The 15,271-nt window shown below is 40.0% G+C and overlaps 1 protein-coding gene across 8 annotated transcripts; it reads right to left on the reverse strand.

Moving 5' to 3' along the window:
- Nucleotides 1–3,231: 3,231 nt before the first annotated feature.
- LOC145165106 (uncharacterized) lies at nt 3,232–14,873 on the reverse strand. Of its 8 annotated transcripts, none has more exons than XM_079083745.1 (7): nt 14,194–14,873; nt 13,445–13,510; nt 11,913–12,624; nt 11,476–11,562; nt 10,626–11,343; nt 3,541–4,438; nt 3,232–3,448 (listed from the first exon to the last, which is right to left on the reverse strand). In XM_079083745.1, the coding sequence occupies exons 6-7, from the start codon at nt 4,343–4,345 to the stop codon at nt 3,432–3,434; spliced, it is 822 nt and encodes a 273-aa protein (XP_078939871.1). In that variant the 5' UTR covers nt 4,346–4,438; nt 10,626–11,343; nt 11,476–11,562; nt 11,913–12,624; nt 13,445–13,510; nt 14,194–14,873; the 3' UTR covers nt 3,232–3,431. The 8 variants fall into 8 exon arrangements, with proteins under 8 accessions (XP_078939871.1, XP_078939867.1, XP_078939868.1 ...); XM_079083741.1 differs by having other exon boundaries at nt 13,445–14,046; nt 14,194–14,872; XM_079083742.1 differs by having other exon boundaries at nt 11,913–12,003; nt 12,115–12,624; nt 13,445–14,872.
- Nucleotides 14,874–15,271: the final 398 nt, after the last annotated feature.

A 15,271-nucleotide genomic window follows, 5' to 3' on the forward strand; every position in this document is an offset into this window, starting at 1 on the left:
ATGCACAACCAACTCATAGGCAACAACTCATATATCTAGGTTTGAAGACTTATATGATATTACCGTCTCACGATCACTCGAGATAAATTCCATGAAGTGATGCAAGTGAGCCTGGGTTTATTCCAATACTCAGAACTTATGAGCACTCATGAATGTTGTAGTAACCACTGCTATGGCTAAACACCTTTAGTCATCTACAAGCCCAATTCATGACAGTCTTAATTCATACCTACTTCCGACGTATGACCGACTGTGGAAGTTTGAATAAAGTAATTTATTCTGGAAGTCAAAACATGCAAACCTGAAACAATAGTAAATAATTGACAAAATACAGTAACACCTTACTCATAAATAAACACACCTTTTATTCATCATCAAATGTCGATTACATTTTACAAGTTTCAGAAATAGCTATCTAATCTGTAAAACTAATATCATCCTTCAGCTCGATGCGCCTCGCATGCTGTAAATGCCTAACCCTCGTCAGTCCCTTTGTGAGGGGATCTGCACGATTCTCTTCTGATGATACCCTCTTTGCCACGAGGAGTCCTTCTTCTATCTTATGTCTTATGAAGTGATATTTTCTGTCAATGTGTCTGGATCTGCCATGATCGCTCGGTTCCTTGGCTAAGGCAACCGCACTATTGCTGTCACAGAAAATCTCCATAGGCTACTTAATAGCTGGTACAACTCCAAGGTCTCCGATGAAGTTCTTCATCTATATCGCCTCCTTAGCCGCTTCACTCGCTGCTATGTACTTTGATTCACAGGTCGAATCAGCTACCGTCTCCTGCTTGGAACTCTTCCAAGTGATTGTCCCTCCATTTAGAGTAAAGACCCAGCCCGACTGAGAGCGGAAGTTATCCCTATCAGTCTGAAAGCTAGCATCACTATACCCTACTACTCTCAAGTCATCACTCCCACCAAGGGTAAGGATCCAATCCTTAGTCCTCCACAGGTACTTGAGAATATTATTTACCGCAGTCCAATGAGCCTTGCCAGGGTTCCCCTGATATCTGCTGACCATGCTCAAAGCGAAGGCCACATCAGGGCGGGTACAAGTCATAACATACATGATCGAGACAACAGCGGAATCATATGGTAATCGACTCATCTCAGCTATCCCATCCTCTGTACTCGGGCTCTGAGCCTTGCTCAGTTTGACATTGCTTTGGATTGGTAATTCTCCTTTCTTGGAATTCTGCATGTTGAATCTTTTCAACACCTTATCCAAGTAGGTACTCTGACTAAGTCCGATTAGTCTTTTACTCTTGTTTCTTAATATCCTTATCCATAGGATATAGGCAGCCTCTCCAAGGTCCTTCATAGCAAAACACTTCCCAAGCCAGGACTTCACCTCCTGCAAGGTTGGGATGTCATTTCCTATGAGCAGTATGTCATCCACATACTGCACCAAGAAGCTTACTATACTCCCACTAGCTCTGACATATACACATGACTCATCTTCACTTCTCGAAAAGCCAAACTCTTTGACTTTCTCATCGAAACAAAGATTCCATCTGCGAGGTGCTTGTTTCAATCCATAGATGGATTTCTCAAGCTTACACACTCTATTAGGGTACTCTGTGCTGACAAAACCCTGTGGCTGACTCATGTAACATCCCCAGCCAACTTCCCATTAAGGAAAACGATTTTGACATCCATTTGCCATATTTCATAGTCATGAAATGAAACAATGGCTAACATAAACCTAATAGACTTAATCTTTGCTACTGGTGAAAAGGTCTCATCATAATCAACTCCCAGAGTTTGAGAAAAGCCCTTTGCAACCAGTCGTGCCTTATAAGTGTGTACATTACCATCCATGTCGGTCTTCTTCTTGAAGATCCATTTGCACCCGACTGTCTTACGACCTGGTACATTGTCAACCAAGTTCCACACTTGATTGTCTTACATGGACTGTATCTCGTTGTCCATAGCCTTTTTCCATTTAGCAGCCTCAGGGCCTGCCATGGCTTCCGTGTAGCTGTTAGCTTCATCCAGATTTACAAGTATGCTATCACTGATAAGTGTATCACCTTCCGCATTAATATGGAAACCATAGTAATGCTCAGGTGCATTCCTAACTCTCGTGGAACGCCTCAGAGGTACAGACTCGTCAGTCGGATCAACATGAGTTTCCTCCTCAGGGTGATTGCTAGGGTTTGAGGTTCCTTCACCACTTGACTCTTGAATTTCTTCAAGGTCAATTTGCCTCCCACTGTTTCCTTGGCTTATGAACTCTATTTCACGAAAGACTCCTCTCCTTGCCACAAAAACCACATTCTCACTGGGTCTGTAGAAGAGGTAACCAAAAGATTTATATGGGTAGCCGATGAAAATACACCTCTCACTTCGAGGTTCGAGCTTATCGTGAGTCTCGCGTCTCACAAAAGCCTCGCAACCCCAAATCTTGATGTGGTCCAAGTTGGGAACTTTCCCAGTCCACATCTCATGAGGTGTTTTGGCAACCTTCTTTGTAGGGACTAGATTAAGGATATGGGCGGCAGTCTCTAAGGCATACCCCCAAAAAGAGATTGGTAGCGAAGCTCGACTCATCATGGAACAAAGCATGTGCAACAAGGTCCGATTACGCCTCTCAGCCACACCATTCGGCTGTGGTGTCCTGGGAGGTGTCAATTGTGAGACAATCCCACACTCCTTAAGATAGTCGAGGAACTCTATACTAAGATACTCACCACCTCGATCAAATCGAAGCATCTTAATGTTCCTGCCCAATTGATTTTCTACTTCCTGTTTAAACTCTTTAAACCTTTCAAAAGTCTCTGACTTATGCTTGATTAAGTAGACATAACCATATCTACTATAGTCATCAGTAAAATTTAGATAATAGCGATTAGCATCCGTTGTGGTGGTTTTGAAGGGTCCACATACATCAGTATGTATAAGGTCCAACAAACCCTCACCCCTATCACAGGTACCAGTGAAGGGTGATTTTGTCATTTTCCCAAGCAAACAAGATTCACAACTATTATCTGACTTTAGGTCTAATGACTCCAGGACTCCATCCTTTTGGAGTTGGTCTATGCGTTTCTTGATTACATGTCCAAGACGACAATGCCACAAAGATGCTTTATCCAAGCTAGTAGAGGAATCAATACACAACACATTATTTCCTAGGTTATCTACAACCGACACAGTTTCATACACACCATCACAAGGTAATGCTTTAAAAAAAACATTATTAAAGAAAGCATTAATACCACCACATTCATTATCAAACGAAAAAGTAAACCCTTGTTTGTACAAACCATGAAAAGAAATAATATTCCTCGCCATTTCAGACGAGTAAATACATTTATTCAAATCTAACTTTAACCCACTACTTAGCAACAAAGTATAAACTTCAATCTTGCTAACAGGTGAAGCCTTCCTATTTGATTAAGTTTATCTTCCCGTGCTCCACATCCTCACTTATTCTTAGGCCCTGCAAATAAGAACATATGTGAATACCACAACCTGTATCAAGGACCCAAGAGTTAGAATATGGTGAGTTATTAGACAATATAGTGTAAATACCTGCATGGGATGGTTTTACTTTCCCATCCTTGACATCCTGCAAGTAGTTTGGGTAGTTTCGCTTCCAGTGCCCCTTATTCTGGCAATAGAAGCAATCAACATCCTTAGGGATGACATAAGGAGTAGCAGAACCACCTTTGGTTCCAATTGATGAGGAGTCATCAAGAGACTTTCCCTTGGTACCCTTCGAAGGGTTCTTCCTCTTCTTCCCGTTGCCTTGTCCGATAAACAAAACAGGGGTTGTTGTAGGAGTAGGAGTAACAACCGACATACCTTTAAGACCGCTTTCGGCGGTCTTCAGAAGTCCTTGAAGCTTGCTGAGTGTAACTTCCTCCTTGTTCATGTGGTATGTTATGCGGAATTGATCATAACACGAGGGTAGGGAGTGCAAAATAATGTCAATTGCCAACTCCTCAGGGAAGTTCACATTCAATTTCTGCAAACGGTCCACATACCTTTGCATTTTCTGCATGTGGCGCGTGATGGATTCACCATCCTTCATCCGGGTTGTTATCATGGAGGAGATTATTTCATACTGCTCTTGACGAGCACTCTGATGGTACCTTTCCATCAAGTCCTGGTGTATCTCAAAAGGATAATAGTCCTCATAGGACTTTTGGAGCTCGGCTATCATCGTGGCCATCATGATACATGCCACTTTAGTGGCATCTCTCTCATGTGTCCTGTATTCAGCGATCTCCTCAGGAGTAGCAGTAGTATCATCGAGTTCCTTAAGCTCCTTTTCGAGGTCATATTCCTTGTCCTCGTAACGAGTGACCATCCTGATGTTCTGGATCCAATCCATAAAGTTTTAACCATCGAAGATGACTCTCCCACAAAGGTTCATGAGAGAGAAGGAGCCGGTAGGGTTAGAACCCGAAGCATTGTTGGAAGACTTCTGAAAAGAAGAAAGACAAGTTTAGATTAGATATATAGAGTCCTTAATAAGACACCCAAATGTAATATTAAGGCTAAGACCCAACACAATATATTATAACTTAGAAGAGGGATGTCATAATCTAAGCTATAACATATTTGAAGGTAAGTGAATGACGATTCACCAATTTCCACCATGAAAACTAAATAAATTATTAGGTTTTAATTGGTTTTTGAAATTCCTAGATTCTTTTGAGATTCATTGAACTTTTCAATGACATGTTTCAATCTTGATTGTTCCCTTCAAGTTTTGTGACTGGGATGCCGAGGATCACAAAACAAGGTGTGAATAACCATGCAAATTCACTTGGTACCCTTAATATTATCACCTAATCAATGTGCCAGTTAACCACACGCGCTCCACCGATCTATGATAAACATTAAGTCACCCTTTGTTATCCTTACTAGTCCAAGTTAGTGTGCCGATTAACCACACACGCTCCACCAACGACTTGGTAAGGTATATAGTGTGAATTTCATGGGTTAGCACCATTTTCACATTTTCCTAAAGTAACTAAGATTGAGAATTTATAAAAACATTTAGTTACCTTATAATAATCATTATACTTTTAATGAGGATTAAAGTCATTGTCCTACCCGTTCGGCTAACGACCCTCCACCAGTCAAGGAAGCGGTGGGTGGGAGTGGACACCCATTAAGCTACCATTTTATAGGCAGCAACCGTATACCCCCTTATAGACCGGCTTTGTGAATGAGGCCTACTAACGGTAAAACGACTTGATCTTATACATATATATAAATATTAACCATTAATCTTATAATAGTATAAGGGTTGAATTTTAGCTTTTAATATCCTAAGGGTTGGAATTAAAGTATTTTAAAGTGTGTGCTACTTTACAAATTCCAAAACTTGAGGGCAAGTTTTGTGTAACACCTGATTCCTGGTATGTATTTTATTCAAGAATTGTATGTATTTTCTCTGGGACTCGACGAGTTGGTGGCCCAACTCGTCGAGTAGAGTCGGGATCCGCGGGAAGTTTAAGTGACCTACTCGACGAGTCGGAGGCTGACTCGGCGAGTAGGTGCTGTTTGAGTGAAACCCTAAATTTGAGGGTTTGCACCCTATTTAAACACCTTATATAAGCCTCCATCGTCCCTTATACTCCCAGAGGACATCATATCGAAACCCTAGCCGTTTTTGTGTGTTCTAAGGCCATTTTGGTGCTTTTTGGTGGGTTGTGAAGCTTGAGAAGAGGGAAGGAACTTGTGAGGCCAAGGGGAAACAAGAAGATCCAGAGTTTGAAGCTCATTTTCAGCTTATTGGAGGTATGAAGCTGAACCTTTGTCTACAGATCTTGATTTTTGGGCCTTTTCCTTCATCTTTCTAAGCCCTAGAGAGGTTGTATTCGGGATTTAGTGTTGGAAGTCAGTGTATGCTTTAGATCCAGGTCTATTGGGGGTTTTATGGCACAAAGGTGCCCATTTTGTTGCCATGAACACCCTATGCACTTTGGAGGCCATCTTTTATGGCTTTTTGGGCCAAAGACCCCTTGCATGTGTACAAAGTTTGGAACTTTACGTGTAAAATGGACATTAGGAGGCTAGATCTATGGTTTTGGTGTGTTAAGACCCATTTAAATCGACTGTATAGTGTTGGTCAAGGATGGACTCGGCGAGTTGTTCTTGGGACTCGGCGAGTCGAGGTGTATTGACCACCAAATCCTTTATGTGGATGGACCAGTTGTTAGGGAGGAAGTCCCGTGGATGTTTAGACACGAAAAGGGACCTGGGAATCATGGGACTCGACGAGTGTATGAGCAGACTCGACGAGTCCAAGGCAATCTCCCAATCTTTGAAGATGGACTCGACGAGTTGTTCATACAACTCGGCGAGTCATAGACTGGACACATTCTTATGAGGGAGATGAACTCGACGAGTTCAAGGATGAACTCGGCGAGTCGGATGAAGATGGTCCCGATGGTTTGAATGAAGGGGAACCCGTCGAGTTCTTGCTAGACTCGACGAGTGGAGTCGGGGTTGGATCGGGTTAGTGAAGTATGAACTCGACGAGTTGGTAGACCAACTCTACGAATCAGGTCAACTGGGTGTTGACTTTGACCAATGTTGACTTTGCCTGGTTTTGATATTAACCCTGGTTAGGGTTGTATGTCCGGTTTGATGACTTGAAGGTTGTCGTGTAGGGATTAAGGAGTCGAGGAGAGCCGACCTTCACACAGAGGACAGTTCAGATACTACACGACATCGAGGTGAGTTACCTTCCAATAGAAGTGGGTCTAAGGTACCAAGGCCGACCCACTAGTAGTTGTTTAGCTGAGATGATTGTCTTTGTGATAATTGTCTAGTCTGCTATTGCTTGATATGCGAGTATGCTAGTTTGCTTGATATGTGACTATGCTAGTTTGCTATGTTATGTGAGATAGTATCAGTAGAAGGGGGCTAGTCCCCAAATCGGTCGTTAGGACCAACGGGTAGGTCGGACACCCCAGATATGTCTGACAGCGTAATTGAGATATGATATTATGTGTTAGCAGTCGGGGGTGAAATAGTCCCCGTATTCGGTTGAAAGACCGGAGGGTAGGTCGGCACCCAAGAATAGCCTGACATGGGTAGGTAAGCACCCCAGAATGGCTCGACATGGGTAGGTCAGCACCCCAGAATGGCTTGACATGGGTAGGTCAGCACCCGAGAATGGCTTGACATGAGTAGGACGGGCACCCCAGAATTGCCTGACAGTATGTATGCTATGTGATTGTATGATATGTGGTATGATGGGGGAACTCACTAAGTTTTGTTCTTACAGTTTTAGTTTTGGTTTCAGGTACCTCTTCGTCTAAGGGGAAAGATTCGACGGTGTAGTAGCGCATCACACACACATGGTTTCCGCATGGAGTTTACTGGGAATGTACTCTGATTTATTTTACTTTTGACAATATGATTTTCGGACACATTGTTATGTTTCTTTTTACAAATGACATGACATGGGAAATGTTTTGGTAAACTATGTTGTGAATTACTTAATTAAAAATGAAATTTTTGGGCTTGAAATTTGGGATGTTACAAGTTGGTATCAGAGCCCTGGTTTGAGGGATTCGGACACACCCTCGGGGGTGTCTGGACTCAAACCGAGGAATTAAAAGATTTTTACAAGGAAAATGGTTTTCAAAAATCTGAGTCAAAGAGTGTTGAGAAAGAACAAGGTGTGTGATGCGTGCGACCGGCTGAGCTCAAGTAAGTTTTCCCCAAGATACCCATACTTGTTATGATAAGTTATATGATATATGATTCTGAGAACTGCATGCTAGATTAGGGCTAAGGATCTAGGAGGATGCCTTGTATGCTTGATATATATGATTCTGAGAACTGCATGCTAGAGTAGTGCTAAGGATCTAGGAAGGATGCCTTATATGCCTGTTGTATGAGCTGTATGCTATGACTGTTTAGTCAGCAGTAGGATGGCATGTATAGGTTATGCCTGAATTGGTTACTCAATGCACAAATGCTGCTTGCTTTGTGCTATAAGGGTTCTGGCTAACTTTAACTATCTAGTGAGCGAATATGTAACAGTATTCGCAAGCTAGATAGGGAAGGATAGCAGGGACCCCTTGTGCAGCTGATGGCGGAGAGTAGGTTGGAGGGTGCCCTAGGAAAGCCTAGGATGAGATTAGTGGAAAAGGGCATCAGTAAAGGGACTTGGTGAAGTTGACGCAATCCTTGAGGAAAGTACGGATAGATGTGGAAGGTAGTATGGGCTCGTACTACTGGAAGCAGAGGATCCGTACTCGAGTCAAGGAGGGCCGAGATGGAACCAGGAAACTTGGAGAGTGTGTGAGACCTCTCGAGAGCATGTATGATCCTGACGTTTATGTATTTATTTTCAGTATGGTGACCACACGACATGGAGCAGGAGGTTCCGGATCTGGGTCAGGATCAGGATCAGGCTCGGGTGCAGGATCCGAGCGGGTTAACGATGGGCTACGCGAGTTCATCACATCTGAGATCACGAGAGGTATCCTTGAGTCGACCCTGGTCATTTTCGGGTCGATCAAGGAGGGGATTATCGAGCTGATGGAGGATCGCCTCCGATCCTTCAGGAGTGATTTGGCGTCTAGCCAGGTGGGTACGCGCACATTGTCCTTCAAGGACTTCAGAAGGAGTGGTGCGCCGAACTTTCATGGGGTGAAGGACCCCATTGCTGCCAGGAGATGGATCGCAGACATTGAGTCTGCGCAGTTGACGAGCTTGTGCCCGAAAGGGTCGAAGGTCCGCTTTGTTGCGGGATGTTTGAGGGATAGAGCTAGAGATTGGTGGGAGTCAGTTGGTGACTCGCTGGGAGCCTCAGCCATCGAGGCTATGGTTTGGTCAGATTTCGTGACCAGATTCAGGGCTGAGTTTGCGCCGGCTGTGGAGCTTCAGTAGTTGGCCAGGGAGTTTTTGGATATGAGACAGACGACTGAGACTGTGGCGGAGATCACCGCCAAGTTCAGGGAGAGGGCCTTGTTGGTACCTCGGTATGCGGGGGACGAGGAGATGCAGAAGACCCGCTACCATGATATGTTGAGGGCTGATATTTAGGAGCATGTCAACTATTCAGCCTGCCCGACCCTGGAGTCCATGATTGCCACGGCGCGGGAGATGGAGCTCGATTTGGAGCATGTCAGGAAGAGGAAAGCAGAGTCTGAGCATGTTATAGGGGTTTCGGGGAAGAAACCCAAGGTATTGCTTGATATGCGAGTATGCTAGTTTGCTTGATATGTGACTATGCTAGTTTGCTATGTTATGTGAGATAGTATCAGTAGAAGGGGGCTAGTCCCCGAATCGGTCGTTAGGACCAACGGGTACGTCGGACACCCCAAATATGTCTGACAGCGTGATTGAGATATGATATTATGTGTTAGCAGTAAGGGTGAAATAGTCCCCGTGTTTGGTTGAAAGACCGGAGGGTAGGTCGGCACCCCAGAATAGCCTGACATGGGTAGGTCAGCACCCCAGAATGGCTCGACATGGGTAGGTCAGCACCCCAAAATGGCTTGACATGGGTAGGTCAGCACCCCAGAATGGCTTGACATGGGTAGGACGGGCGCCCCAGAATTGCCCGACAGTATTTATGCTATGTGATTGTATGATATGTAGTATGATGGGGGAACTCACTAAGCTTTGTGCTTACAGTTTTAGTTTTGGTTTCAGGTACCTCTTCATCTAAGGAGAAGTAGTCGGCGGTGTAGCAGCGCATCACACACACACATGGTTTCCGCATGAAGTTTTTTGGGAATGTACTCTGATTTATTTTACTTTTGACAATATGATTTTCAGACACATTGTTATGTTTCTTTTCACAAATGACATGGCATGGGAAATGTTTAATTAAAAATGAAATTTTTGGGCTTGAAATTTGGGATGTTACATTTTGAAACTATTCAAAACTTTTTATTTCATAACTTATGAGTTAATGGTTCATAAAAGTGAAGACTCTTCATTTTTATGTAACTTATGTGTTTTAAATGTACATTAAAGAAAGTGACCTTTGGAAATCCATAACTTGAGGAGAAATTATGGATTCCTTAAAACACATAATTGATCAAGAATTAATTATTAAACAATTTAGCAAGTAATTCCTATGATCTGACAATAACTCATAAGAACATGAATATCATATCAAAACTTGAAGAGTCATATGAACACATATAAAACATGGAATTTTGATATTAGCCATTGTAAATGGATTAGCATAATCATTACACCATCTAAAACAAGTGTTAAAACACCAAAACAGTTTAAGGTAATGTTTCTAGTCCATTTCAAGCAGCAAAAGTCGAAAAACTGCAGTCAGAGCCTCCTACTCGTCGAGTGAAGGAACCTACTCGACGAGTAGGATGAATTTGAACTTGGACTCGTCGAGTCCCCCCATGGACTCCGCGAGTCCACTGTCCAGACGGCTCAATTTTTCGATTTTTCAACAGTTTGCATCAAGTTTTCAAGAAAACAATCCTAGGCTCTGATACCACTGATGGGTTTTAAGCATCTTAACACTCCTATGGTGTACATGCAACCCTAGAAACCTTGGATCTATGTTTTACTATGAATACATGCAAATTTGTTTTTCCAAGGTTCATAACCTATCTAGAATGGCATGGGGAACTTTAAACATAAAAGCTAGAAGAATTACACACCTTTCAATAATGAGTTGATTCCTTGGAGTTTGAGAGCCAAGCACCAATAATGTGGATGCCTCAAATGGAAGTCACAAATCACCACAAACTTTGGAAAAACTATGTGAGTGTATGTTTGCTTTTAAAAATCGACCACCTTCTTACACACACTTAGTGGCATTTCAAGCATCATAAGCTCCTTTATATAGTGTGGGGAATTAGGGTTACATCCATGTAAACCCTAATACCCATGACTCTTCCTTTCCAAGGCTCAATGTGTTAAAAGCTCCATGGACTATCCATGGACTCCCATGCATGCCAAGCCCATTCCAAATGAGTATTAGCCCACACTTATATAAATACAAGAGCTCATATTTAATTAGTCTCATTTTTTATCACAAAATTAATTTATGATCAAATACTAATTAAATAATATAATTTCATATTAATATATTATAACTTATAATATATTAACAAATCATAATCATACAATTCTCAAAGGTTTAACCATACAAGCAGTTCGGGTGAAGTGCAACCCAAATGGACCATGCCGGGTCGGGTCAAGTATATACCAAATAAAGTTATGGACTTAGACACCTTATCCAACATTAGCACCTCTTAGTATCGGACGAACCTATTGAAAAAAATGTAATTGATTATATACATACTTAATTTGTTGTTTTGGTTCCCTTTATCATTATAACATCATCGTCTGTGACATGCTCTTCCACCACTTCATCTGCATGTCCAAGAAACGATGAATCAAATGTTTCCTCTCCTTCCATGTCAGCAAATCAATTAAATTATCATTTCAAAATTCAACCATTTCAATATATAATTTTTTTTTCATGTTAAAAAATAAAAATTGTACCACAGTTGCACATGTTGCCTTTGCCACATGGCGTAAATCCTCCTTCCTCACACGTCTAACCACAATCGCACCAACCTCCACAAAACACTGAATTGTAACAATAGAATAAATAAATACTTCTATATAATATACAGAATGGACTACAAGATTACTAAAAGGGAAAGTTCATGATAATAGCAACATACTTTACTCTCACTACCAATATGGACAAGGTTCTGTATCTTTTACCTATAATAGAAACCTACTTACATTTGTTTTACCAATAATAGCAATATACTTTAGTTTTACCTAAAAAGGTAATGTACTTACATTCTACAACCAATATGGGCATTGTAGTTTATTTGTTATATGTTAAAAGTGTAATTGCATTGCTATTCTGGGTATATAAATGCAAGTATACTGCTATAATGGTAAAAAGTAAAAAAATAAACTTATACCTTGAGTGCCACGTCATCAATCCCCTTGTTAAAACAACATTAGCTCCAACTTTTAGAAGCTTCTGAATAAGTTCTTTTGTCACAAGCTTCTCTATATATAAGAACATAAAACCTTAAAGTCCTTAAAAATATGTGGTACAAAAATCTTTTAAAAAAACCTTAAAATATGCTAATATCCTCTGACGAATCTTCTCTAACTCACGTGGGTCCGCGACTAAAGCTTGAACTCCCAATTGCATTTTTTTTTGAACTCCCATGTTGAGTTTCTTGCAGGACAAACTTTCATTGGCATTCATTGAGTTGCACGACCAGCATTAAGTGCATAGCCTTTTAATAAGTAGCTTTCTGTAGCACTTTTACCATGAGCTTTAAGGATATTTATTCCCTAAAGTGTAAAAAATAACAATATGGTATTTATTATTTAATAGAATTTTTTAAATAAAATTTTGTTTAGTTTGGTTTGTTAATTTAATAACTAACCTTGATTAGGTACCTAATTTTACCAGTTGAATTTGTCATTTTGACGGATTGCACAACTTCATCAACGTATACAAATTTATGTTATTTATTTGGAATTGAAAGTATAAAAAGTAATCAATATATATTTACAATGTTTAGTTATGTAAAACCATAACAAATTGGCGAAGAAGTCACTCGATAACAATTTTGTTATTGTATAGTTTATAAGAGAATCTTTTCCAATCTTCTCAACCTAAAAGAAGCAACAGAAAATGAAGAATAAGATTAATGAAATTTGTTATCTATATCATAAAACTAAGAGTAAATTACATAAATAATCTTGTGGTATGACAAAAAAAAATTATGGACCAGATCCCTTTCCTAACTTTTTTTAACCTTTCTTGTCCCTGCATTTTAACTTTTTTGCATCCATCCATCATCCTTAATCAGTGTAACATGACTAATATACCCTTATGTGATGTTTTAACCTTTTTGTTTATTTGTTAATATATAAGGGTATAACAATCATTTTACATCGATTAGGGACGATGGATACAACAAAATGAAACCAAATGAACAGAAAAGGTTTAAAAAGTCACAAGGGACCCAAACCCAATCCATAATTTTGGACTCAACACAGACCATAACTTCAAAAAGTTGGGAGATTGGCAATCTTTTAGCTTTGAACATTAACGATGTTGTGGGTAGTTGGCATGCGCCCTTGAAACAAAAGGAGCAATCAATTGGGAGTTTCTTGGCTTCAAACCAACTGAGATTTGAACATTAACGATGTTGTGGGTAGTTGGCATGCGCCCTTGAAACAAAAGGAGCAATCAATTGGGAGTTTCTTGGCTTCAAACCAACTGAGATTTCAAATAGGAAGAACTGATGTTGCTCCTTTCTTAACAAAAAGAAGACATGCCTAAGCAAACAATATGAAAAGTTTAAGGAAAATTAAGTAGCAAAAGAAAGTCTGTGTGTATGGGGGCGCTAAATGGGTGAAAGAAAATGAAAAAATGTAGCTTTAAAGCTACTATAACAGTGAATACATGTGAAAACCATTGAATTCTTACACTCTTTGTTGTGTCAAGGAGTGAAACACCTGAAATTGGAAATCAATTGACTTGATTTGCATGCCCCTAAAACATAATTCATGATAATTGTGATAATTATGTGTGAGAGATATTTGATGCATGAAGAGCCACAAAAAGAAACAATGTACTGTGATTGATTATAAAAGGCCAGTCAAGTTCTTCTAAATCAAAAGTTTTCATTTACGTGGGATAGTTTAGTCAAGCCAAATTAAGGTCAGACATTTGTTGGCAACTCAACATAGCAACATATAATTTAAGGTAACTATACTAATAGAGTATAATAATTGAATAGTTGGTGGACAAGATTACCTAAAATATGAGATTTTTTAAACTGTTGGCAGAAAATTAGTCATTCAGAACAATTTAATACATACATTTATTTGCAACGATGTTACTAAATTCACCTATTACCCGAAGTATTTTTATTCTTTCTTTTTCTCTATCATAAATTGGTTTGATGCTGCCGGAAAAAGCTTCCGTCACATCTCAGAGGTGCGTGTGCATAGAGAAGAGGAATGGCAGTTGTGGAGGTGAGGGAAGAGAAGTGGTTTCTGGCTCTTCTTCTTATTTATATTTCCAAACTAAACCAAAAATCAAACAGATCCAGGTGATTACATATCAAGTAGCCATGGATTTTGAACACAAACGATTCAGTTAGAGATTAAATAAGGACAATAAGGGGAGAAAATTAACACAATCAGAGAGTAGAGATCTTAGGAGAAACATACCTGAGTGGTGGTGCGACAGAGAGGAAAACTTGGGCTACGATTCACGATTCATGAATTGGGGATGATGGCTGCATTTATATGTGGAGAATTAAGACTCAAACTCACACCTAAAACAACCCAGATTTGTGTTGATGATTTTCAAGAGGTATTAAAAAACAAAGGGTGCAAACTGAAACTCTTTGTATTATCTCCCCGGATTTCCATTTGATTAGCTCAGATCAAACTGAAATTGAAAAAAATTCTAAAATTTACAGAAGGGGAACGTAGGGGAAATTGACCAATTACATACAACTATACAAGTAATCTAAAATTGACGTATACAACATCAACATACAACCGGCTATGAACGTCGGGGGAGAAGAAGGAGGAAACGGGCGGCCGACCTGAAGACGAAGGCAACATTAATACAAACCTGTAACAATAAGTGAAATCGATCTCTTATATAGTCTGGACAGTTAAAGAAAACCGTCTGATTTCTAATCGTGTGCTGCAGTTGTTGAAGAAAACTGATTTCCGGTTTTTAAAGCAAATCGAGAAGAATGGAGTCGTGGACTTCAACCGATCAACGTTGAGTGAAGGAGGAGGAAAGCTAGAAACTGCACAGGTAACCGTCAATAGAGAGTTATTGAGGTCAGGATTAAATTGAACGGCTCAGATTTAGAGGACGGTAGTTAGACTCACATAGTATTAATAATAGGGAAGACTTCCTTCATTTGTCTTTTAATATTTTTCATTTGCTTATGAGATTTTGCATTTAATTACTTACGTTCCTAAAAGAAAAAGGATTAGTTTTATTATTTTATGTTCTCACTTAATTTTGGGTATTTAGAATTCAACAAAACAGTGATGATGTTTAATTCGTTGTTATTGATCTTATTTTTATGGAGTAGTAGTTTATTCGGGGTTTAATTGACTAGGGTGAGATGATAATTTTAATGTATTTTATTTTGTTGAGTCAATTTTGTTGAAATCGAATAGCATATTCAAATGTGTGCTTATTTTAAAAATATGAATTTTAATGGGTAAATTTGATTTTGGCTAGCACTTGATCAACGTTAGTTAGAGTTATTTTGCTTGG

This window comes from Lactuca virosa, chromosome 3 (genome assembly GCF_052849685.1).
Source record: "Lactuca virosa cultivar CGN04683 chromosome 3, Lactuca_virosa_CGN04683_v6, whole genome shotgun sequence".
In the NCBI taxonomy this organism is placed as follows: Eukaryota; Viridiplantae; Streptophyta; class Magnoliopsida; order Asterales; family Asteraceae; genus Lactuca; species Lactuca virosa.

What these genes read in the sequence shown, in the direction of transcription:
- LOC145165106 (XM_079083743.1), bottom strand. Translation starts at nt 4,345, where the DNA reads ATGGATTGGATCCAGAACATCAGGATGGTCACTCGTTACGAGGACAAG.